Source organism: Panicum virgatum, chromosome 5N, assembly GCF_016808335.1.
Source record: "Panicum virgatum strain AP13 chromosome 5N, P.virgatum_v5, whole genome shotgun sequence".
Lineage (NCBI taxonomy): Eukaryota > Viridiplantae > Streptophyta > Magnoliopsida > Poales > Poaceae > Panicum > Panicum virgatum.
Window position 1 is genome coordinate 10,238,503 of NC_053149.1, and position 25,402 is coordinate 10,263,904.

At 44.7% G+C, this 25,402-nt stretch overlaps 3 protein-coding genes across 11 annotated transcripts; 2 read left to right on the forward strand and 1 right to left on the reverse strand.

The window, feature by feature from the left end:
• The first annotated feature begins 1,045 nt into the window (after window positions 1–1,045).
• On the forward strand, window positions 1,046–15,911 carry LOC120671950 (protein FAM133-like). Of its 4 annotated transcripts, none has more exons than XM_039952228.1 (3): window positions 1,046–1,171; window positions 14,208–14,276; window positions 14,915–15,911. In XM_039952228.1, exon 3 carries the CDS (start codon window positions 14,940–14,942, stop codon window positions 15,768–15,770), a length of 831 nt encoding a protein of 276 aa, XP_039808162.1. In that variant the 5' UTR covers window positions 1,046–1,171; window positions 14,208–14,276; window positions 14,915–14,939; the 3' UTR covers window positions 15,771–15,911. The 4 variants fall into 4 exon arrangements, with proteins under 4 accessions (XP_039808162.1, XP_039808159.1, XP_039808161.1 ...); XM_039952225.1 differs by having other exon boundaries at window positions 1,048–1,171; window positions 14,881–15,911; XM_039952227.1 differs by lacking the exon at window positions 1,046–1,171 and adding an exon at window positions 13,570–13,710.
• LOC120671948 lies at window positions 2,005–10,233 on the forward strand. 5 transcript variants are annotated; one of them, XM_039952221.1, is made up of 10 exons: window positions 2,005–2,379; window positions 5,847–6,910; window positions 7,000–7,241; window positions 7,327–7,406; window positions 7,628–7,756; window positions 7,839–7,934; window positions 8,531–8,618; window positions 8,733–9,296; window positions 9,364–9,765; window positions 9,865–10,233. In XM_039952221.1, the coding sequence occupies exons 2-10, from the start codon at window positions 5,958–5,960 to the stop codon at window positions 10,011–10,013; spliced, it is 2,703 nt and encodes a 900-aa protein (XP_039808155.1). In that variant the 5' UTR covers window positions 2,005–2,379; window positions 5,847–5,957; the 3' UTR covers window positions 10,014–10,233. The 5 variants fall into 5 exon arrangements, with proteins under 5 accessions (XP_039808155.1, XP_039808154.1, XP_039808151.1 ...); XM_039952220.1 differs by adding an exon at window positions 2,969–3,029 and having other exon boundaries at window positions 2,006–2,379; window positions 8,531–9,296; XM_039952217.1 differs by having other exon boundaries at window positions 2,006–2,379; window positions 8,531–9,296.
• Window positions 15,912–16,482: 571 nt separating the features above from the next.
• Window positions 16,483–19,267, reverse strand: LOC120671949 (fruit protein pKIWI502-like). 2 transcript variants are annotated; one of them, XM_039952222.1, is made up of 5 exons: window positions 18,595–19,267; window positions 17,743–17,869; window positions 17,568–17,663; window positions 17,405–17,485; window positions 16,483–16,970 (listed from the first exon to the last, which is right to left on the reverse strand). In XM_039952222.1, exons 1-5 carry the CDS (start codon window positions 19,101–19,103, stop codon window positions 16,908–16,910), a joined length of 876 nt encoding a protein of 291 aa, XP_039808156.1. In that variant the 5' UTR covers window positions 19,104–19,267; the 3' UTR covers window positions 16,483–16,907. The 2 variants fall into 2 exon arrangements, with proteins under 2 accessions (XP_039808156.1, XP_039808157.1); XM_039952223.1 differs by having other exon boundaries at window positions 17,743–17,842; window positions 18,595–19,263.
• Between the last annotated feature and the right edge of the window lie 6,135 nt (window positions 19,268–25,402).

Below are 25,402 nucleotides of genomic sequence, written 5' to 3' on the forward strand. Positions count from 1 at the left end.
AACCATAATACCCCCTCATTTATCTTGATGAAAACATTGGACCCTTGGATCATTTTCACCAAGCCTTTATCTGATATTGCCCATGCCCACATCATTTTTTTTGAGCAGCCATAATTTGGTCCCGAAGTGTTGGAGTGAGGGTAATGTGGGTAAGTGTACCCTCAGCTACAATGGCCAAATTCAACTTCTCCATTTCTTGGCATAGGGTTGCATGTAAAGGCGTTGCTGAGGTGCAGTTGCAATTTGCGTTGCGACTCAGTGCGTCAGCAACAACATTCGACTTCTCCATTTTTGTTGTTTCCAAGAGAACCACATCACCAAAATACAAATAAAACTGGGATGAAACTCACTCCACAATACATTGTTTCATATTTGCTATTTCATAGAACTTCATCTTATTTAATTCTAAGACTCATAAAAAATTGGTAACCGTGCAATATGGTTTCATCTAGATAAAATCTATTTTATCTCTCTCCTCATTAAACTAGTGTCAAATCATCTAAAATGATGATATGATATTCTATTTAATGTGCATGAAACTCTCATGAAACTTTCACCGGAAGTGGCCCTCAACTCTTATTGAACCATGGAAGCTTATGAGGACTAACACTCTTCCATAATTGCAGTGTGTCGGCGCCAAAGCAAAGCCCTCGGGACTCACTCGTCAGATCCGATCCTGCGGAAGATACCATCGAGAGGGCGTTCTGGTGTGTTTAGATAAAAATTACACCAGCACATCGAATATTTGGACACATGTATGGAGTATTAAATAAAATCTATTTACAAAACTTTTTGTACAGATAGATTGTAAATTGTGAGATGAATCTAATGAGCCTACTTAATCTCGAATTTGCAACAGTGATGCTATAGTAATCATCCGCTAATTATGAATTAATCATGAATTAATTAGATTATTAGATTCAACTCGCGATTTACAACCCATTCATACGGAAAGTTTTATAAATAAATTTTATTTAACACTCATAAATAGCAAAATTTCTCTTAAAAATTTTTACCAAAAGATCACAACACGGCCTTATAAAACGGGTGGGCTTCGGTCCACGACAGGTTTCCCCTCCTCCCCTGCACCTCGACTCGAGGCGGCGACGGCCTGCACTGCACGCGCGCTCGATAGCAGTAGCCTCGCCGCGGCCTGCGCTTCCCCTTTCCGGTGAGTTCTGTTCTGTCCGCTGACCTCGGACTTTTTTTTCTTCTTTTGGCTGTGTTTGTTCCAAAATTTCTCTCTCCAAATTTTACTATTTATCTATCACATCAAATTTTTTGCCTCATGCATATGTATGGAGCATTAAATGTAGGTAAATAAAAAAACTAATTACATAGTTTTGATGTACACGACGAGACGAATCTTTTGAGCCTAGCTAGGTCATGATAGGACAACAATTACCACAAACAAACAAAAAGTGCTACATTATGCTACAGTGTTCGATGTGACTCTTTTTACCACTATTTTACGGATCTAAACACATGTGGCTGTGTTTAGTTCCAAAATTTCTCTCTCCAAACTTTACTATTCATCTATCACATCAAATCTTTTGTCTCATGCATGGAGCATTAAATGTAGGTAAATAAAAAAAATTAATTGCATAATTTTGATGTACACGACGAGACGAATTTTTTGAGCCTAGTTAGGTCATGATAGGACAACAATTACCACAAATAAACGAAAAGTGCTACAGTGTTCGATGTGACCCTTTTTACCACTATTTTACGGATCTAAACCGTAAACACAGCAACACAGCCTTTGAAGTTCTCTTCTGTATTTTCGAAGACCGTGGTGTGATGGTTGGGCGATTAGGCTCAGAGATCTCTTGCTGCGGCGGCCGAATCGGGTTGCCCTGAGCCGGATCTAGAAGTTCCAGGGGTTGAATTTCGTAGGGCGAATTCTTCGCTCCCCGCCCAACAACCAACGAAGGGACGGCCCATCCGGCCCGCGGCCCATCCACGCTCGGCACTTTGGCGGCTAGCGCAGGCTGCAGGCGCGGTCACGCTCAGCGGCAGGCACCACCGCCCTTCCGTCTCCTCCCCGTCCACCTCGTCGGCGGCTCTGCCAGAAAACCCAAACCCACCTCACCACCATATCTCGCCGCTGTCCCTATCGATCGGGACCCCACCCCGTCCGCATCACCTCACCGCCCCACCGCAGCCGGTCGCCTCGCCTTCCCGCGCGCCGTGCCGGCTTGCTCCGCAGGTTAGAGAACCGGCAGGCTACCCTAACCCTAGCATCCTCGGCTCGGCTGTAGAAGAGCACTGGGGGCGTGAGAGAGGGAGTCACCAGCCCTCGTGACCTCCTCCCGCTTCTACCTCGCCCCCGAAGCTTGCGAAAATGGGGATCTAGGGAAATCCCAGCTCACTCCTCGCGTAAGCACCCCACATCCCACTCCAGCATCCATTCCCTACTTCTATCGTGCGATTTCGAAGGTCCATGTATAAATTCTATTGTAGAGTGGCAGAGTATCGTGAATTGTTGTGCAAGTTTACTGTAGAAAGGATATGCTCCCCGGCCAAGTTCTCTTTACACTTGTTTTGTGGTAGAGCTGGATTCCGAGTTAACTTAGTGTTCCATCTGACCTTCTCTCGTGCAAACATTTAGTTGGAGGAAATTATGCTTGCTTGTACATGTGGATTCTCTTGCTGGTTTTGGCTCTCCTAGTTGAGTTTCTAATTGAGACTGCTCAATTGCAAGCTTAGCATTCCTGTGAACGGGCACAAGTTGGTGATTGTTCGGTTTGTCTATCGGGGTCAATGGACTGGGTTGTTGAAGATAGCATGTCGTTTAGAGTTTCATATATCGAGAGTTGTTTGTATGGCGATGGGGCTCTTAGGGCTTGGATGTTTGCAGTATTGAAACTTCACTTTGAAAATAAACTTTTGCTCATTGGTATGTATATGTTCACTAAAACATGCTATCAATAGAAAATAGACCCCCCCCTCCCGATATTTTTTTTAGGCCCTGAGAGGAGAAGAAAGGCTGGAATGCCATTGATCTATTCTCCAATTCACCAGATCTGGTAATGTTCAATTTCCTGTACTGTGTTATTTCTGTCTGCTTTACTTTGTATCATGCGTTCCACTCACTGAGTGGCTTGCAGACATTCTATTATCATCAGTGCATGCCAAATTTGATTACCTGGATGAATGTTGTTAACTTGTTATGAAGGTAAAAAGGCTTTCTTGGGCCGCAAGTACTCACATTAGATATTATTTCACACAGCATTGGCCAAACTGAAAATGGTATGTAGTTATTTGAGAACTTTATTTTCTATATGGCATACCTGAGGAAGGTTTACCCCAAGGTTTTTAAGGCGTCGCCTAGGCGACGCCGCCTAGGCGTCCGAGCGGTAAAAAAGTCTGGGCGTCGGCGACGCCTTGCCATACCTCGCCTTGCCGCCGGTTCCAGTGCCGCGCTGCCAGGGGACGGAGCCGCGCCGCCACCTCCTATCCTTCCTCCTCCTCCTCTGGTCTTGCATCCTGCGGAGGTAGGGGCTGGCAGCGGAGGAGGCAGAGGCGGGCGGCGGCAGAGGCGGGCGGCGGCAGAGGAGGGCGGCGGCGGCGGCTGAGGAGGAGGAGGAGAAGGAGGCGGCGGGCAGGCAGCGGTGGCGGCGACGCGGTCGGAGGAGGAGGCGCAGAGGCGGCGAGATGTGGGGATGGGAGGAGAGGCAGAGGCGGCTTGGTAGGGTTGGCGATAAGGTGGAGGGGAGTGGGGGATGGGTTAATTGGGCTGGGCTTTGATGGGCCTGTTTTCCACCTCTAGGCCCAGTGGTCCTCTATTTTTTCTTTTTTTTTAACAGGTAAATGTATGTGTTTTAGAGGTAAATGAACGTGTTTTACAATTAAATAAGGCGTCGCCTCGCCTCACGCCTTATCGCCTAGGCGTCCAAGCGGTGGTGCATCGCCTCGCCTCGCCTTACCGCTTTAAAAACCTTGGTTTACCCTTCTGTCACAAGCAACAACATATCAATAGTACTAAAATTCATTTATATTTTCCTATTTTGTAGAGATGGTATTTCCTTCAGAATTTGTGTGATTTGTTCGAGCAGAGATGAATATTCTATGTATTCATCGTATCAATCAATGATTAAACATTTAAACCAGAAAGATTCCGTATTTGTTTCTTTCTAGTGCTGAGCGTCTTATACTTTGTCGTTTCTGCATGCTACTTCTATCCATTCCAATTCCGCTCACGTATTGCACTTAGTGACGTGTTCTACTTTAGTGAGTCGACAATAGTTGCTGTTGCTGTACTATCATTGGTGCGGATTTGATCATTGGATGGCTGGTGTTGACTGCTTGTCGTCTTATGTTGAACACCTGGAGAATGAATTATTTCTGCTTAAAATATTTTAGAAGAATTTATTTACTTACTGCTGCTTAAAATACTTGTAATTGTCAAAAATATTTCTTGGTTTGCAAGTAATCTTAATGTGATTTTAATGCAAGAAATTACTCAAATCTACTTGCCATCCCTCACTTGAGATTTTGCCTTGGCTTAATATGGTACGCAGAGATTGAATCGTCAATTTTTTTTCTATATTGGGTAATTTTTTTTTACGTTAGCACGTAGTGCATTTAACAACTGTATTGTGCTTTTGAGCACCGGAAAAACGGGTCAAATATGATACTCATTGCTGCATATATTGTTGTTGTAAAAAGTATTAGAATTTCGGTAGAAACATTTTCCTTCTATCGACTATCGAAAAATGGGCCTCCACCCTCTTTCGTCAAACCTTTTGCCTGACAAGTGGGACCTCTGTGAGGGGTATGGTGGGCCTAATATTGGTGAGAAAAGGTTTCAATTGTTTCAACTTTTATAGTATAGATATAGTATAGATTCTATCACATGTCATTGTTGGATTCAAAGGGTCCAAACTCAACATGAGTTGGTCCCACATGATTCTTCTTTCCTTTCTTTCAGTCGTTGGGATGACCAGTTTTTAGCCATCACTTCTACAAATTCTGGTCTATCCTATAAAATAAATTTGATATCCATTTTCACAGGGGCAGGGGCAGTGTTGGGGCCTCTTGGGAAACTGCCTCACCTCACTGTAGCCATGTTGGATTTATTGAGTAATTGGGATACTATGTTTTTTTTTTGCAAGCCTTATTGATTTGCAGACTGCAAGCAGTGCCTAGACACTCAAGTCAGCCTTGCAGTTTTGCACCTTGCGGTTGCAGGATGTAATCTCGCAAGCATCAATTGAGAGACAGGTTAGACTGGTACGCTGTGCGGAGAGCAGCGTAAGTAAACAGCACCAAACTTTCATGATTCTGGCGAGTGAGAAGTCTAAATTAGTCATCTTCACTTTAACTACAGATAATGCTTTATTGTCATTAAGAATTGGATTTTGACATCTTTAATACTTAATTGGTTTGCGTTTTGATTTTTAAATTCTAGAGTTTGACAAATGGCAATGCATACATATCTTACAGCACTATCAGAGAGTGATAACCCAAACCGCATTCACCTGAATACTGTCATTCCTGTTAGATCCTTGCCAATTGGTTCTTTTGACAGGCTTCAACACCTAATTGTGGAGCTGATATGTCTGCTACAGATCATTTCTTAGGAGAAAAGGATCATAGACGCACTATAAATGTTCATTATTTAGGAACCAACTTAACTAGGCCTTCTATTTTACACTATTGATGCATGCTTTATTCAATTGATGTTTGTTGTGCAGTTATGAGTGCTAGCAATACTGTTCTACTAATGTTCCATTATTAATTCACCAACCTGTTGTAGATCCTTACTCTGTGTCTAACTTTCTATCATGAATTCTTGAACTGTGTTTTCTATTTGAGCAACATTCATTCATTATCTTATACAGGGCCATTTTCTACGATTGAGATGTCAATATGAAGGGACGGCTGTAATTGTATACATATTAGAGTTAGTTTTCTTTTTGTATATTTGTTCGGAGTTAGAAACAAGCTTTCTCATGGCATCACCACAAGAATCCAATTCTGTATGCTTGAAGCGAAAACTTGTTGATGACTGCCTGTCAAAAGACTGCAAATCTCGCCGTGTCAAATCTGAGAATGGACCCTCATTTGATTCATCTGCTAAACGTTGCAACTGTTGTTGCACCCGACCTAACCTTGCCAATGATTGTGTCAATTTCCTAAAGAGTGGAGCGCCTAGCCGTATCATGTACTACAAACAAGGTTCTTGGCACAATTTTCCTGAGCAAATAATGAAGTCCCTCATTGAAGAATTCAGAGGCAATAAATCGAGTGTTGTGTCTGTGATGGACGATGAGCCCATTCTTGTTGATTTCTTGTCAATGACCCTGGTCAACCTAAAAACCAGAAAGCAGAGGTCCGTTGCGTGGTTTGATGACACTGGCAAGCGTTTTTTTCCTTCTCTGTTCTTTGATGAGGAAAGTGATGAATTGGTCAAAGGGAATTCTGGTAGTGCTGACAGCACTGCACAGGGAATAATGGTAGACAAGGTTGCAAATTCTCCACCTGAAGTGGTCAAGCAAGTTGTTCTTGAATCTAGCCCTCCAGTTCCTGAAAAACCTTCAACTGTAGACATATTGCGCAAGAAGATCACATCTGTGGAAAGAACCAGTGAAAGCTTTCTATTTGTCCAGGATCTTTTTCTCTCTGGTATGGGTCCATTTGCAACACCAAGTAACATTCTTCATATCCACCGCTACTCTCCGAACGATATCACTGCTCAGTGTAGATTTGAAGCTTTTGAAAGACAGATGAAGGCAACTAAAGAAGCACGTGGTGATGCAAACGTAAGGTATGGATGGCTAGGCTCAAGGAAGAATGACATAGTTAGGATTCTCATTAATGGTCTGGGTACCACTGCAAATCCTGTTGAGAAAGCAGGTTTGAGTGCTGGTGTATATCTTTCCCCAGAAAACCGAGCCTTTACCAGGTGTGTTTTCTTAACTCTGTTTTTGTGATTACCATTTCGTTGGTTTTAATATATTGCTATATTAACATCATGGTTTTAATGTGTTTCAGTGTTGGTCTTTGTGATGTTGACGAAAAAGGTGTGCAGTATATGTTGCTGTGCCGTATGATACTGGGCAACATGGAAGCTGTTGAACCTGGATCACAAGAAACATTTCCAAGCAGTGAGATATATGATTCTGGTGTTGATGATTGTTCGAACCCAAAGTGTTTTGTGATGTGGCCATCACATCTAAGCACTCACATCCGTTTAGAATATCTTGTTAGTTTCAAGCTTGTCTCAAAAGTTCGACGTAAGATGATTACTAAAAGTTAACACCTATATGATGTGATATTACTAAGTGGAGTAAATATTATTTTTGGTGTGTTTATTTTCAGATTATTTGCTTGACTTGAAGGGTTTATGGTTTCACCCATCACCGAAGGAAGTTGCAATGGATATTTCTACCCTTCAACCTGTGAGGCAACCTGATTCTTGTTACTTGTTTACCATTGGCACACTGGTTTTCCTGTTAAATGCATATCTGCTGATCACAGTGGGACCAACAGAAGCTTGTTTTTTTCGACGTCCAGCTCTGATGCCCATGGATTCCCCCTCTCCGCATCTTGCAATGTCAACTAATTTTAGCTTTGGTGTACAGTAGTATTCCACTTATCCAGCCAAACAATCTGTCCACAGGTAACGTGTGAAACTGGTGAAGGACCAACTTCCCCATGGATATCATTCAGAGTTTTGTTTGGAGTGATTCAGGACAATATATCATCTGTAGCAAAGGAGCTTCTCTTCCATCATTATGAGGAGCTGAAGGTACTATGGGCTTGAGTACCTCTTGGTATTGATTATGGTATGTATGGTGGAAGCTGAACCATGTCAACTTTTCACTTGACAGGAGAGAATAATTTCTCGCGAAGAAATGGTGAAGAAAATGATAATAATAGTTGGAGAAAAAATACTTTTGGAGGCCTTGAAGAAACTTCATTACTGTGTAAGTTTAGTATGCATTTTCGTCTTTCATGTCTAAACTGAGGGATCTTTCAAGGCTTGTGCTGGTTCTTCCCCTCGTAGTTTCAAGCTTGTATAGGAAGGATTTATTGACATGTTATGCTTGCAAATTAGCATCAAATAACCTTTTTGAGGTTATTATACTCAATGTGCATTGCGTATATAACATAAAATCAACTCTGATGATATGTCATGCAAGGGCATGAATCTGGCTGCATAAAAGAAGGCTTCTTTTCAGTTTCCAAACACAAAATCATTTTATTCATGCTTCATGAATATTATGGATATGCAACTGTTACTTGGCAAATTAGGCATGATAAGGCGGTTCTGTGCTTAGTATCTACTTTCAACATTTCTGATAGTTGTATTGTTTGATGATGCATGGTAAAGGAAATTCGATAGTAAATATTTATGCAGCTTCATGCCTCTTGAGCACTAGTGGTAATGTGCACATGGAAACATTGTAATATTTTCTTTGCTCCTCAGTCATGTGACTAAGCTTTCTAAATAAGTAATGTGTAACACCTTTTTTCTTGCTGGCATGTTTTGGCATCACTTTGTTATTGGCTTCTATTGCAGCCATCATTATGGTACAAGCCTTCTGTTGAAGCGGTGTCTAGTCATCCTGTAATGGCAGCACAAGAACAACTATCCTTGGATAAGGCAGGTGGGAATTGTTCATTAACTCTTAATGTTAACCATGGTGATTCACATGCACCGAATGCTGTGGCTGAACACGCCCAAGTTCTTAGCAACAAAGGATGTGATGCCCTTGCAACAGATATGGTGTCCAAAGGCCATGAATGTCTGGCAGCAAGTGGTGTGCCAGAAACATCTAATTCTTCCAGTGTCATATGCGGGAGTTCTACAAGTGTGGAACCCAAAGGTAGAGATTCTCATATGCAAATCATGCCACCTGGGACCTCGGCAACCTTGTGTGCCAAAAACCAAGGTTCTTCCGTGGGAAGAATGGCACCTATAGTTCACGATGGCCTTTTGAGGACAATTTCTGGAAACTCTGCATCACCTGGTCAAGAAGTTTGCAAATCTGCTACACCAATCGCAGGGCATTCTGGTTATGCTTCTCTAGCACAAACTAATGCTTCCAAACCCCATGGAGTTTCTGCTCCAGGTCTCATTTCTAAGGGCTATGAATCTGTTGTACCAAGCTTGGCACTTGGAAATTGTAAAGGTACAGGCATGAAACGTCTGAATTCTGCACCAAGAATGACACCTGAAGGCCAGGAATTCCTTTCACTGGGTATTGCGTCACGACCAGCACCTCATTTAGTAAAACCCCAGTCCAGTTTAACATCAGTCGCCATACCTCCAGATCACATGCCAGGTAAGCCACTCTTCAAGATGGATGTTGCCTACCAAATATGGATATTAAGGTTGCCATTTCTGTGCAGGCCGTGGAAAATCATCATCAATTAGCACCGAGGGCCGTGATTCTCTGACACTGAGTATCACGCCAAAAGGCAATGGTGGCTCAGCATTCAGTCGAGCGCCAAAGCGCCATGAATCTCCAGTAGCTGATACAAGCACAAAGGGCCATGATTCTCTAGCACTGGGTATCATGCCAAAAGGAAATGGTGTTCCAGCATCAAGTAAAGTGCCAAAGTGCCATGAATCTGCCATAGCCGATTCGAGCACCAAGGGCCATGATTCTCTAGCACTGAGTATCACGCCAAAAGGCCATGATGGTACAGCATCAAGTAAAACGCCAAAGCAGCTAGCTGATACACAACTAGAAAGCAGTCACTCCCAAGTCCAGGATGCAGACACTAAGGTCTTTAGAGTACCCAAACCAAGTATGGTGCCTGAAATCTCTTTCTGGAATAAACAGTGATTAGCACTTGGTATTTCGTTTTGTGCGTTCACTAAAGCTATTGCTTGGGTGGTGACTGCAGTAACAGGGGAGCCGAAAAAAGAGCAGGCTGCAGTACCCGCCGCCGAGAATAAACCATCTGGGCCGAGCCTTGATGCTAGCAGTCATGTTACTGGAGCTGCCAATGCCCTTGTCGCCCTGTCAACTCTGCGAGAGAAGGGTGGGCATTAAGAGCTGCAGCAGCATAAGTGGCAGTGTCAAAATCGCGTCGGATCAGATCCTTGTAACTCTAGTGCAGACCGGTGGGATTGTATGGAGTAGTTTTATCTCCTAGGACAGGAATCACCCCGTTGACTCTGAACATAAAAACCCTGTTTGATCCGTGGTAGTAAACTGTTAATCTGGTTCTTGTTGGCGGTTGTGGTAATTGCTGGTGGCCTGGTTCGTCTCACGGTTGATCATGTGCAGAAAATGTAATACTCCGATCCCTTTCAAACGGTAAGTCATTCCAACTTTTTTGAAAGTCAAAATATTTCAATTTTGACAATTTTTATACAATAAAGTATTAGTGTTTATGATACCAAATAAGTATTATTAGATTCTTCATTAAATATATTTTTATAATATATTTATTTGGTGCTATAAATATTTGTATTTTTTTCTATAATTTTGATTAAATATTAAAATAGGTTGATTTTTTTAAGAAAGTTGGAATGATATACGGTTTGGAACGGTGGGAGTAAAACACATGGGCGACGGGATGATGCCATAGCATTGTAGTTGCGTCCGACGCTTGGCGCCACAGGGGACTGAGAGCAGCTCAGCACGGCCCAATCTTGATTTTACAATCGCTCGCACGCAAAGGAACTTGCGGTCGACCAACGTGTGCGGGGCCCACGCAATGTGATTTTATCTCTCCCCATCCCTCTCCATTCCCTTTCACTGTTTCTCTTTTCTCCTCGGATCTCCCCAGGTGAGCGGCGCGGAGAGGCGCAGTTGGCTGGTGGCAGGGAGTATAGATGGCCAACAGGCCAGCCCGGCCTGGCCCGGCACGACGTCGTGCTGTGCCTGGCCGTCGGCCCAAGGCACGACCCGTGGGCCGTCGGGCCGGCCCGAAAGCACGGCGTGCCGCCGTGCCGAGCTCGGAGCTCCTGAGTCGCCGGCGGATCCGATTCGCCCAGGGAGAGTAGGAGGCGGAGAGGGAGGCAGGGAGAGCAGGAGGAATAGCGTCCGCAGCGGCTCCTTCGCACCGCCCCCGCCTCCGCCACTGCCGCCGAAGATGCCTCCTCCGCTGCCAGCGGCGACGGCGTTGGCGCGGACCGCGCGGCGGCGGAAGGGGGAGGATTGGAGGAGGGAGCGGAAGGGGGCGGCCGGCCGTGGTAGGAGGAGGTGGTGGAAGCGGCGGAAGGGGAGGACTGGAGGAGGGAGAGGAATGGGGCGGCCATGCGCGGTAGGAGGAGGCGGCGGAAGGGGAGGACCGGAGGATGGGAGGAGGGAGAGGAAGGGAGTGGCCGGGCGCGGACTAGAGTTTGGAGGGGGCGGTGGAAGCGAGGCGAGGCGAGGTGGTGGGCTGGGCCAGCGGGGAAGGAGGAAAGGGGGAGATCTATTGGACCGGGCCATGCTCGTGTCGGCCCACGTGCCTAGGGTGCGGCCCAGGCACGGCCTGCTCCCCCGGGCCGTGCCAGCCTGAGCCCGTAGGTCACCGGGCCTGGCTGTGCTTGGGCCGGGCCAAAAAAACGGGCCTCGGGCCGAGCTAACGGGCTCGGGCTGCATGGCCATATATAGCGGGGAGTGTCCGGGACGGGGACCTCCATCCATCTCTCCATCCCTTTCTCTCCAGCGAGAGGCGTCGACGGGGCCCGGCCTCCCAGGCTGGTGGCGCGGTGGTCTTTAGCGGCGACGATGGGTTGCCCGGCCTCACTAGCCCTTTGACCTCTCCGGAGTGTCACCACCTGATCTCCGTGGTGGCTGAGCTGCCCACGCCACAGAGGATCCCACGGCAGGGAGGCGGTGTGGCGGCTCGCTGACAAGGTAAGTGATTTTTTCTTTTTTTTTCTACAAAATTTTCCACAAAATTTTTTTCATCTGATTTTTTTATATTTTGGATGCAAAATTTTTTTACCCGAGCCTTTCTTTTGTTTTGGAAGCAAAAAAATTTCATCTGACTTTTTTTTTGTTTTGAATGTAAAAAATTTCTCATCATTTTTCTTTAAGTTTGTTTCTTAAAATTTTTTCTTCCAAATTTTTCTCGTCAAATTTATTTCTCGCCTCTTTGATTTTTCCCTTGAAAAAATTTTCAGAAAATTTTTTATCAGAAAATGACAAAAAATTACTAAAAAAACGTTCGGAAAATGGATCGTACGACTTCCAACCTACGATCACCGAAAACTTGAATGACCCTCAGCACGGCGCGGTGTCGTGGTCGTGGGCACTCGTCCCGGCCTTGCGGCGGTGCTGTGCGCCAGATTTGCCTGGGGGACTTACTAGTTTTGGCCGCGTTCCGGACTCAGGTTGATGCACGGGCAAGTGCACGAACGAGCGTCAGTTGAACACTTGAACCAAAGGTCAAATGCGAACACAGTGCCTATCCATATTCCAGTGAAGGTTGTTTATATGTTATTTTTTAGGTTGCTTCTATCCTTGTTATTTTCAAATAACAAGTATATAAAGTGCTACTATGCTAGTGAGATAAAAAACTAATAATTTCTTTTCTGAAAAATCAAAGGAGTACTCTTTCCATATTCCGCATTGTAAAGAAAATCGTTTCGGACATCAAGATGATCTCCAAAATTTACTTTGATCACCATCTTTTTACTATAAAAATTATAAAACATAGTCAATATATACTTTTACAAAACTACATTTCAAAATGAGGATACTTACATCGCTTTTATATTTTCGAACTGGATAAAAAAATATTTATAGTTAAATTTTAAAATATTTGATTTAAGATAAATTCATAATAATTTCCTTTATAATACAGAGGGATTGTCCAACCACACGCTACTCCTTCTGTTCTAAGTGTAAAATCTTTTAGTTTTTTAGATACATAATATTTACTATATATCTAGAAAATTATCAAGAAAAGCTAAAATAACCTGTAATTTGCAACCAAAGAGTATATAGTTGCTTTGAACGCACTAGTACACTTTAGCACGTCCGCGCCGTGCCGACCTCGCATAGTTGGAACTATGGTGTGTTTAGTTGGTGAAAAAATTTAAATTTTTGTACTGTAGCATATTTTATTATTACTTGACAAATAATATCTAATTATGGACTAATTAGACTTAAAAGATTCAGCTCGTGCTAATCAGTTGGATTATGTAATTAGTTATTTTTTAACTGTATTTAATGCTCTATGCAGTCTGAAAGATTCGATGTGACGAGTACTGTATAAAATTTATTGGGAACTAAACAGGACCTAGGCAAGTTTCTGACAACCTCGCATAGTCGCGGTGCAGCATGTTGGCGCCGAAAGCAAAGCCCTCGGGACCACTCGTCAGATCCGTCCCTGCGGCTGTGTTCACTTCCTCCAAACTCTTCTAAATTTTCCATCACATCGAAATCACATCGAAACATTAAATATAACAAATGACCCATGCATGGAGTATTAAATGTAGTTAAATAAAAAAAATAATTGCATAGTTTTGATATATGTTGGGAGACGAATTTTTTGAAACTAATTAGTCTGTAATAAAACAATATTTATCACAAATAAACAAAAAATGCTATAATATACTACAGTGACTGTTTCTACCCGATTTTCACGGATCTAAACCCACCCTGTGGAAGAAACCGTCGAGAGGGCGTTCTGCTTATAAAACGGGTAGGCTTCGGTCCACCACAGGTTTCCCCTCCTCCCCTGCACCTCGACTCGAGGCGGCGACGGCCTGCACGGCCTGCACGCGGCCTGCGCTTCCCCTTTCCGGTGAGTTTCTGTCCGCTCTTTCCCCAACCCCGGGCTCTTTCGTTTGCCTACTCTCTCCTTTTTTCTTTTGAAGTTCTCTTATGTATTTTCGAAGACCGTGGTGTGATGGTTGGGCGATTAGGCTCGGATCTCTTGTTGCGGCGGCCGAATCGGGTTGCCCTGAGCCGGATCTAGAAGTTTCAGGGGTTGAATTTCGTAGGGCGAAGCTAGGGTTTGGTCACGGTCCAGGTGGTTATCAGCTGGTTAGGGTTTCGTACGCGGTTCAGATCTGTCCCGTTTTCGAGAATTCTTGTGGGTACCGGTGCGAATTTTCGCGACCACACGTTGTGAGACGCACTGTTACTGGAAATCGGAATTGGATGCGGCTGGAGTTGGGGTACTACCCGCTGCCTTTCTGTGAGGATGTGTTCCTGTCTTAGTCGAGAATGCCACTTGAAAGCTTCATTTTTATCGGATTTGTATTTACCACCTGTTCTTTTTTTTTTTTGTCGTGGCAGGTGAATTGTGGTTTAATAAGCAAAAGAAAAGGGAAGGGTCTTCTCTGGACTTGGAATTTGGACGACGAGGTAAGAAAGTTTATAATCATGCACACTGTATTCTTAGTGTAAACTGCAACCTTCATGCTTGTGCCATAGTGCGGTGTGGTTTTAAAGTTCTAGCTAGCACTTGGTTCCAAGCTTGCATATGTACTCATTCCGAAATAGGAATTTTGGAGCTAAAACTAATTCCAGATGCCCTCCTTGTTCAGTTAAACATAGTTTTAAAAGCTCTGATAGAAGCCCCATAATCTTGAACATAATTGATTGGTTGCTGTCCATAGAATTTTTAATTTTAAGATATAGGACTACCTATTAGAACCGGCTTTTCGAAGGGACCTCCTGTTGACTTGAAGACAAAGTGAACTGCATGAGTCTAATTTGAGGATATGTTGGTTATGTGATTATGTCTGAAGCTTGAATTAACTGGAATGGCCTCCAATTAATTTGTGTTTCATTGTTAGGGACATTCACTATGTTGCGTTATGACTGTAGATGTAAATTTATTCTAGTTGGTTTTGAGATGTCGAAAGTGTTCATTCTATTTCTAATTAGATTTACTTCTCTACTACTGTTCTATATAATTTTTCATACATTCAAAAAACTAACAGTGTTTTTGTCTCTCTTCTATGAGATGCACTTCCTTGCATCATTTCACGTCCCAACAGGTTTAGTGTTATCTGATTTTTTGGGATGGATGCAAAGAAGTTCCTGCAGCTGGTTGAAGAGAAGAAAAAGAGGATCCTGGAGAAGAAAGAAGCCCCACTGAAATGGGAGCAGAAGCTTGAAGCAGCAGCTAAGGCAAAGGCTGATGCAGAAGCCAAGGCGAAGAAGCTTAAGTCAAGAAAGCAGAGGAAGAGAGGAGAATCTTCCTCAGACTCTGATAGTGACTCTGACAGTGACGTTGATCGGAAACTCAGGAAGAGGAAGGACCGCAGAAGGAACAAGAAACATGGTCACTCTGATTCTGATGATGCAAGAAGGCGCAAGCGAAGGTCCAAAAGGAGTTCAGACTCAAGTGATGAGAGCGACAGTGAATACGAGAGTGGGTCTGAAGATGAACGTAGAAGGAAGAAGCACTCACATAGAAGAAGGCACCATAGGCATTCATCAAGGTCAGATTCTGAAGACTATAGCAGTGATGAGGAGGAGCGGAGGTCGACCAAGAAGGACCACTCTAGACGCCACCACAGACACCGTCATCGATCATCAGATGATGACTCTGATTCTGAGGGCAAGGTCAGGTCGAGACACAGGAAGCGTCTGAGATCTAGTGATGAAGACGCACCATCAGATTCCAACCATAAGCGCTACAAGAGCTGCTCCTTGGATGAGTCACCCAATGACAGAGCTGCTGATGGATCAGAGAAGATGAGGAATGGCAAAAGGTCTCACAAGAATGGCCACCACCATCACTGGCACCACCGGCACCATCATGAACGCTGTAGTAGTTCTGCAGAACCAGACAAGAGGCTACAACTGAAAGACGACCAGAAAGCCCTTGAAGGTGATAGCTCAGACTGAAGTCCAGAGGACGGGAAGATCGAATTTTCATGAGTGATGTTGCCACTTAGGTTATCTGTGTGGACTCAACTTTGTTGTACTGATAACATTTGTTTGATTTGGCAATTAAATCCTAGAAGATACTTTCATCATTTCAGTTTACAAGCTATGTTGCTCTGGTAATTTGTGGTACTAAGAGCATCTCCAGCAGTCTCCCAATTCCCAATCCAACTACCGTATTAGGAGAGTAGATAAGAAACTAGTGCTCCAGCAGTCTCCTAAAACCTTTTCTTTTCCCCAATAGTTATTGGGACATCCCAATAATTCACCTCATCTCTCCCTAAATAAAGGGGAAGTTGTGACTCTCAATAAAGTAGTTGGATTAGGAGAAGGTTATTGGGAGACTGTAAAAGCAACTCCCCCAATAATTCTAAAACTGCTATTGGGACATCTCCCAATACCAGTTATTGGGAAATAATTATTGGGAGACTGGTGGAGATGCTCTAATGTTAATAATGACTGCATGATTATTAACGTTTTATAAGCATCTCGCTAGTTGCCCAGCCTCCCAACTCCCAAGATTCTGGGTATTAGTCTGAACTAGAAATGCATCGCACCTTTTGTTTTCTTGCAACAATGTTCCTAGATGGTGCAATGTTTTCTGGGTATTAGTTTTCAATTGAGACGCTGCAAAGAAATACGGCTGAGACAGGAATTCCTTGAACACGCATCAGAACACATCTCAATTAAACAGCATGCTCCCATTCACATCATTGATCATTCATTCATTTTTTCTAACAATATACACCAAAATCTCAGTGCTGCAAAAGGCATGTGCAGCGCACATATTTTACGGTATACTAACTGAAAAAAAATTCTACTATCTGTCCCCTTTATTTTCTCCAAAATGGGGCTTTCTGTTTAAGAGGAGCTAATCTCAGATGCTACAGAACATTTTCTCAACTAGGGCCTTTGGTCCATATGCCCAGTGGTTGTAGAGATTTACATCAGGCACTCAGCAATCAGAGCATTATTTGTAAGCACGCAACTGTCTTCCTGTTGTGATTTCCAGTCGCACTTGCTGTAAGAATAACTGCTTGATCGTAGTACAAAAATGGTAGAACATCCAAAATGGCTGGAACTGTGTCCTACTGGTGGTCAGAAGTTAGTAAGGATTCTATCTTTTGACAAACCGTCGGCAACAAGAATTCTTGTAATTTCCTGCATCATGAAAATATATTAGGTGTATGTGCTGCAAAACTTGCACTTTTAATCAGTGTAGTCTGCCTCAAATATGCACTATGAACTATAGAATATAGATCAAGCATGAACAACATAAAAATGACAATGTTATGCAACTTCATGATTTTTATATGAAGTAAATGCGATTACTAATGAACAGCACAAGAACTTAAAGTAGATGATAATAATAAGCCTGTATTACATGTCAAGGGCTCAAGGCTGATCTCTATTGTTAGAACATTTCTGATGTTTGCATGTTCGAAGAAGAGAAACATGCTGAAGTAGAGAAAACATTGTGACACATTGCTAAGAAACGTAAGTGTTCAACTTAGAAGGTGCTGGCAAATTGTGCCCAATAATTAGTTTCAATGTTCTAAGACAAATATGAGAAAAAACAAGTGAGATGACAATACCTCAGTCATTTGTTTATGCCCACACAAAATTGCTCCCACTGATGAAGGGTTTAAAATATCCTTCATCCTTGAGAAAACATTCTACAAGATGCAAATAAACTTCTCTAAGCACAAGAAAACATGACGAACTAGGAATAACACAGGAGCCAAAAGATAACAGCACCTGGACATAACCTCGCTCGCCTGTCCATTGACCGTCTGGTCTTGAGAGGACAGGTACAATTTTAACTCCTTTGGCTTCCCAATCATCGAACCTCTCCTGTTAGAAGCATAGTCAACAGCCATTATATACAGAATATAACAATACAAAGTGTACAACTAAGCTGACATAAACCTACCTGATATGCCATCCTTTGAAGATTTCTAACCCCATAAAAGAGGCTTACGCCAGTTTTATTGTTTTCAACAAAACCGGACTCAATAAGTGACCGAATTGGACTGCAACCAACAAATGCGACGGAGAGACTATGAAAAGAATTATACAATCCAACATAAGTACATATGGGTGTCTTCTGCAAATGCACTTTGTGCGAAGGTGTACAGTGGATAGCATCTTCTAAGGACACCCGTGTATCTGTGCTTTCATAAAATAAATACGGCTTATCTAGAAGACGGCTTCTTAGGTGCAATGTGTTATTCATGGGAATGATATTGCACATTCACTGATGTGATAAATCAATACAATAGAGAACTGGATATTGTGGGCAAATTACTTGGCATATGGCATGTGGCAACACTAAACAGACATTATGCAAGAATTGAATAACTTATCTGAAGAAGGAAAAACCTAGGTAAATGTCATACAATTTATGCCATTTCATGTTTCTCTTCCGGTGGGGGTGCACAAGTATTTATTATATCGGAAAAAAAACTTATGGTTAGGAAGGTCGCCGGGGCAGTTGGTTAGGAAGCAATAATGTTAGAAACTTATGGCTCAAGACTCTAGTCTGAAGTAATTCCAGAACTTGCTCAAACAATCAGCAACGGATGTACCATAACATGATTAGCACGGTGATAAAATTGCTGTTTCTTCCGCCACAATGACAATTGCATTGGGCTCCGGACTACGAGACCTAAAATTGACCTTTGTATATCATGCAGCGCAATTGATGCGTGGTTGACCCATTCCTTTGAGCAGCAGAAGCAAACATATGGAATGAATGCTAGTCTAGAAGCACAGGGGAAGGCACCTGATCCCGGATCCGGTGGCAAAGACAAGAACATCACGGGCGTCAGCTATCCTGGCAACCTCAAACCCGCGGCCGACGACGCTGGCGCCGACTTGGACGAGATCGCCGGGGCGGAGGTCGCAGAGCCGCGCGGAGGGGGTGCCCGGGAGGCGCTTGACGAGGAAGTCGAAGGCGGCGGCGGAGGACCCGGGCGACGGAGGCGGGGACGCGATGGCGAGGAAGATGGGGTAGGGCGCGGCGGGGAGGCGGAAGGGGAGGAACTGGCCGGCGGCGGCGTGGGAGGCGAGGAGGTCCCCGTGCGCGGAGAGGTCGAGGGAGACGTGGTAGAGCGAGGCGTCGGCGGTGGCCGGGCGGACGGCGGCGAGCGGCGCCTCGGCCCACTCGGTGGGGGCCTGGGGCGGGACCGGGGCCGGGGTCGGTGCGGCGGAGGCGAGCGCCGCGGCGGAGAGGAGGCGGAGGTGGTGCGGGCGGAGGAGGTGGAGGCGGCGGGGCGCGGAGCGTAGAAGCATGGAGGGCACTCCAGGAGCCCAGGACAGGACGGACAAGGCGGCGAGGAGCGAGGGAAGGGGAAGGTGCCGGCGGCAGGGCACGGATCTCGCTGGGCTCCCCGAGGTTGGAAAGTTGTAGAGGTGTACGCCTTTGATTTCTCCTTTCCGATGTCAAAACAGCAATGCGAAGACAGGGCAAAAAATAGAAGAGAAACAACAGGGAAGACGTACGTCTCTCTTGTGAATAGCACTACTGTGGCTGAGATGTAGGCCCTGTTTGGTTACTTGTAGCATGAGTAGCACAAATTTTTTGACCAATAATTAGAGGTACTAAATAAATGCAATTTGCAAAACTAACTTCACAACTCTGCACTACATCGCGAGACGAACCTAATGAGGTCTTTGACCGCACGATCAGAGGATGGTACTGTAGCATCACTGTAGCCAATCATCGATTAATTACTATCATTAGATTCGTCGTAAAAAGTTACACCCATCCGTGAAAAGGTTTTGCAAATAAACTTCATTTAGTACTCCATGCATTGAAGATTCTTTTTTCGGGAATCGTGTGTCGTAGTTGTCGTAGTGAACCAAACAGGGCCGTAGTTGCAATTCACTTTTCTACTCAATGCGTCTGCAACTACATTAGCTTTATCTGAGTGGTAATGAATCTCAAAATCACAATCCTTAATTAATTCCAACCACCGCCTCTGGCGCAAATTCAGTTCACTCTGAGTGAAAATATACTTAAGACTTTTATGGTCTGAGTATATATGAACCGGATTACCCAGAAGATAATAGCGCCAAATCTTTAAAGCATGGACCACTGCAGCTAATTCCAAGTCATGAGTGGCATAATTCTCCTTATGTAGCCTGAGTGCTCTGGAAACATAAGCAATTACCCGGTTATCTTGCATAAGGACACATCCGAGACCCGTACCTGATGCATCACAATAGATATCAAAGGGTCGAGTAATATCCGGCTGAGCCAAAACGGGGGCCGATGTCAAAAGCTTTCTCAAAGTCTGAAAAGCCTGCTTACATTTGTTGTCCCAATAAAACCTCACACCCTTCTTGAGCAATTCAGTCATGAGCCTAGCAATCTTAGAAAAGTTGGGAACAAATCGCCGATAATAACCTGCTAGCCCAAGAAAACTCCGAATTTCTGGAACAGACTCAGGGGTCTTCCAATCTAACACATCTTGGATTTTACTGGGGTCAACAGAAATACCATCCTCCGAGATGACATGGTCTAGAAATTGCACCTTCTTGAGCCAAAATTCACATTTACTGAATTTGGCATACAACTTGTGCTCTCTCAGTCACTGGAGAACAATGCGGAGGTGCTCGGCATGTTCTTCTTCATTTTTGGAATATATGAGAATGTCGTCAATGAAAACCATGACAAACTTATCCAACTCAGGAATAAACACTGAGTTCATAAGATACATAAAATGAGCCGGGACATTTGTCAACCAAAATGACATAACCAGATATTCATAAAGTCCATATCTGGTGGAAAAAGCCGTCTTGGGAATATCCTCAGCTCGGACTTTTATCTGATGATAACCCGAGCGAAGATCAATTTTTGAAAACACCTTAGCCCCAACTACCTGATCAAATAGAATATCAATGCGGGGAAGTGGATACTTATTTTTGATTGTGACCGCATTTAAGGGTCTATAGTCCACACACATCCTGAGGCTCTGATCTTTTTTCTTAACAAAGAGTGCTGGACAACCCCAAGGTGAAGTGCTAGGACGGATATACCCCTTATCAAGCAGGTCTTGTAGTTGTTTCTTCAGCTCTGCTAACTCATTGGGTGGCATACGATAGGGTCTTCTAGAGATTGGTACTGTCCCTAGTTGTAGCTCAATGGCGAACTCAACATTCCAATCAGGAGGCATGCCTGGTAAATCATCCGGGAAGACATCCGGATACTCACACACTACTGGTATGTCAGCCAGGCTCTTAGCCTCGACATGGTTCACCGTACAGGGTAAGGATGCATGGTTCATAAGCTGCAATGTCATAGACCCATGAATGGGAGAATTGATGTGCACAGATTGTGATATAGTGTTCAAAAGTACTCCCTGGTCTTCCATCCAGTTCATGCCCAGTATGATATCCACTTTTTGAGTTGGAAGTATTATAAGAGAAGTGGTAAAGATTTTTCCTTGCAACTGTAGAGGCACTCGTCTAGCAACTTGATTGGTGATTATTTGCCCCTCAGGTGATTGAATATTGCACGATCTTGGCATATATTCTAATTCTACCCCAAGTCTCATCGCACATTCTTTGCTAATGAATGTATGAGATGCCCCCGAATCAAACAATAAGGTAACATGTTGATTGTTAGCAGAAATCGTACCCGTCATCACTTGAGCTCCCTCTGGAACCTCCTCAAGCATAGTATAGTGCACTTGCCCTGGCTTGGAGTGAGCCACTTTCTTCTTTTGATCCTACTGATTGGAATTTTGACCTTGCTTGGGTGGCATCCGACAGTCACGTGCAAAGTGACCGACCTGTCCACAATTGTAGCATGGGAATAAATTTGGGCGCACTCCCTGTTGTGGCGCCCCACCCTTCTGCACATTCTGCAGAGGAACGGAAGATCTAGCCATCCCCTGTGGCTGTGGATATTGTGGTGGCCTGTAGCTCAATGGGTACTGTGGCGGCTTGTACCCCCACTGTTGCTGCAGTGACCTATACCCAGACTGGTGCTGATATGGGGCTCGCTGTGGCCCAGACTGGATAAGACGAAACTTCTGTGGGGCACTGCTAGAGGACCCAACTGCTGGTGCTTTTCTTTTCTTTTCGGCCTTGTGAGCTAGGTGGACGTCCTCTTGAGTGATAGCCCCATTGACTAGCTCACTAAAGGTGTTAAACTGGAACATGGTCAAGCGATCCTGGAGCTTACTATTTAGCCCTTGCCTGAAATAAGCCTGTTTCTTCGCATCCGAGTCCACATGATATCCAGCATATTGTGATAAAGTATTGAACATTTGGGCATACTGCAGCACACTGCTATTGCCCTGTTTCAGGGCCAGGAACTCGATAAGCTTCCTTCGAATAATTCCACCAGGAATATGATGTGCTCTGAAGGCCGCTTTAAACTCCTCCCAAGAAAACCGAGTACCAGCAGGGAACATGGCTACGTGGTTATCCTACCACGTACATGTTGGACCTCGAAGCTACTGAGCTGCGAATGATGCCTTGTCATTGTCATTATATGAATACAGTGTGAATTTGGACTCAATGGTCTTGAGCCAGCTGTCAGCCTCCAGTGGTTCATCAGCTTTATGGAAAAGCGACGGCTGAGTACCCAAGAATTCCTGGTACCCAGGAACAGGCGGCTGATGGTTGTTATGATTTCCATGCCGCGGCGCCGAACCTTGCTGCACAAGCTGGCGGAGCAATGCTGTCTGCTAATCACGCCCTGTGAGCATTGCCGCAATGGCTTGAGCCAAATCAGGAGGTGGCGGCGGCGGTCCAGAACGCTCGTCTGCCATTCTGCATTCAGTCATAATTGGATTAGTCACATCATCCTAATTCATTAAAAATAATCATGACAGTCACTAATACTCAATTCATGACAAATGCAGAATGCAGAACATTAAATCAAATAATCCAGGATTGCACTTAATCAAGTTGGGTCAGGCGGTCAGACCGATCCGGTCAAGCGGTTAGACCGGTCTAGACCGACCCACTGCAGTTCAACCGGTCAGACCGGTTAGGTCCGGCGGTCAGACCGGTCTAATGCCAAATCCTACGTGAGATGGTGACACCGGTCTGACCGGTCCATGCAACCGGTCGGACCGGTCTGTTGCAGAATGTTTTGCAACAAACCCTCCTTCCCTCTGTACCAAGCATCTCCAAGATTTATCTACTAAAACCAGATGGCATATATTCATCGATTAACAGCCACATTCTTACATAAGGTCTACTCACCTACAAGCTCAGATAACCTACATCCATCACATTATCACCTTACATCGAAGTTATTCTAACCCCACTACAAACATCTCTGCATCTACATAAGCTACACTAGCTACAATACAGCTACACTAGCTACAACACCTAGGTTACATTTGTACAAGCCCCCCTACGTCAAAATCTACAATATCTACATGAACCTATGCAAGTCTTCCTAGGTCAAGGCACTAACTACTCAGTGCGGCGGTTGATAGGCGAAGACACGCTCCACCTCGATCCCACGCACGTGTAACTCCTCCTGCAGACGTGCCACATCTTGCTCCCTCACTAAAATGGCCACAGACCCTGCTGGTGGGGGAGGGTCATGCTGACCAGCAGAACTCTCAGCATCTGACATCTCCTGAGGCTCCGACATCTCCTGGGGGCCTGACTCCACAGCAGACACCTGTGGTGGTGACTCGGGTGGAGCCTCAGCTGGCTGCTGCTGAAGCTGTAGCTGGTGCACCTGCTCCAGTGCCTCCTGTAGCTCATTCTCTAGGTGATCTACGAGGGCCTCCTGCTCGTCCACCTGCTCAGTCAAGTCCTCGATCTGCTGAGCCTGCTCTGCTAGCTGCTGTGACTGCTCCACTAGCTGTTGTAGTTGATCCACAATCTGCTGTGCCTGTCCGGTTATCCTCTGATCCTGCTCCAGGAACTGCTGTGCCAATCGCACTACCTGCCGACCCTGCTCTATAATCTGCCGGTTCTGTCCCTGTATCTGCTGGGCCTGCATCAGCTCATGAGTATGTGCTGCCAGAAATCCCTGTCGGTAAAGAACATTCACACCCCGCAGGTTATCACACACCCTCAGCAGACCAGCAGCGTAGCGAGTAAGCCTAGCCAAAGCAGGAACGTGACCTAGAATAGTAGTATCTAACAACAGATCAATCCGCTATCTCCGGAACTCGGTACTCTGATCTCTGGCAGGGAAGGCAACCACTGAAGAGAAGCTGGTGAAGATAAGCTGCTCATCACAAAACCGAGTGATCGCCATCGCAGCAGTACGATCCCAGGCATCTGAAATCTCAATCCCCTCTGCGTGCACCTCCCAAGGGTCCGATGGAACAAGACACAGTGCCGGGACCCGCATGCGAGTCTCCCAATTAGAGATACCCCCTGTAGAGGTCATACGCCCGTAGTACTGAGAAGGCTCAGTGTGGCCAAACTCCTGTAGAATCTCCCACAGCAGCACGGGCAGACCACCACGGTGAAGACAGGTGGAACGCACCCACCCATCCTCGTCAAAGTGGAAGTCCGACAAACCTGCCATCTACAAAGAATGGCGACAACGGTAAAAATCGATCCGGAGAGAAAAATACAAAAATTCTTAAAGTTTAAATTTTACCCCAAAAAGCTTTATACCAAATATCAGTAATGCAATGAATGCATGATGCACATGATGCATAAACATCCTAGGTTTTTGTCCCAACCCAGTCAACGATTACCCGTAACTGCTTACTATATAGGGCTAGTACGAATAACGACTCCACGTGACCAATATAGCTTTAGCCTTAAAATAAACTTTGAAATTAGTCATTCTCGCACCACCCCGAGCGCGTTTCGGCTCTGATACCAGCTGTGACAGAACCGCCAAATTAAACTAGCATAATTAAGCGTAACGGCCATTAATGAACAAATCAGACGCATTAACTTAATTAAACATAACTTGACAGCCTGTTTCAACCCACAACCTGATCGAAACAACACTGGTAGTCCCACACGATGGTGGGCTCGAATGGTACAAACATGACATAGTCAACACATCTCTTTACAGACTGATTACGACATACAAAGTCTTACAAACCGAGTTTCAATACACACATAAGTTTTCAAGTCTGACTGCCATTTAAACCAAAGTCTGACGGTCACGAACTAACGACTTTATACATAATTGCGAAGATGGATTACACACCCAGCCCACGAGTGTGCAATCCCGTGCTTTCCACAACTACGCGCCCGGATCTTTGACATTCCAGCCCTCCACGTCCAGATGAACGAACTTGGCACAACACGGGCAGAAATCCACATGTGCCGGTCCTGAAATAATTGTTCCACAAAGCCTAAGCAACTAATACTCAGCAAGTCTTACTCGACTATTGGTATATACTTAGCTGACACCTAGTATGCAAGGCTTTTGGCTAGTGGGTTTATTTTGCCAAAAAACAACTAACAATGGATCCTTACTTTCAATATTTTAGCTCCAGTTTAAAGTTGATTGACTATTCTTCTAAAGTTGGCAATTCTGCATCAAACAGGGTGGAAAAACAATTGATTAGATAACATCACACTTAACCATCTCAGACCCGTTCGATCCTTTACTACGATGTGACCAAGAGACCAAGGCT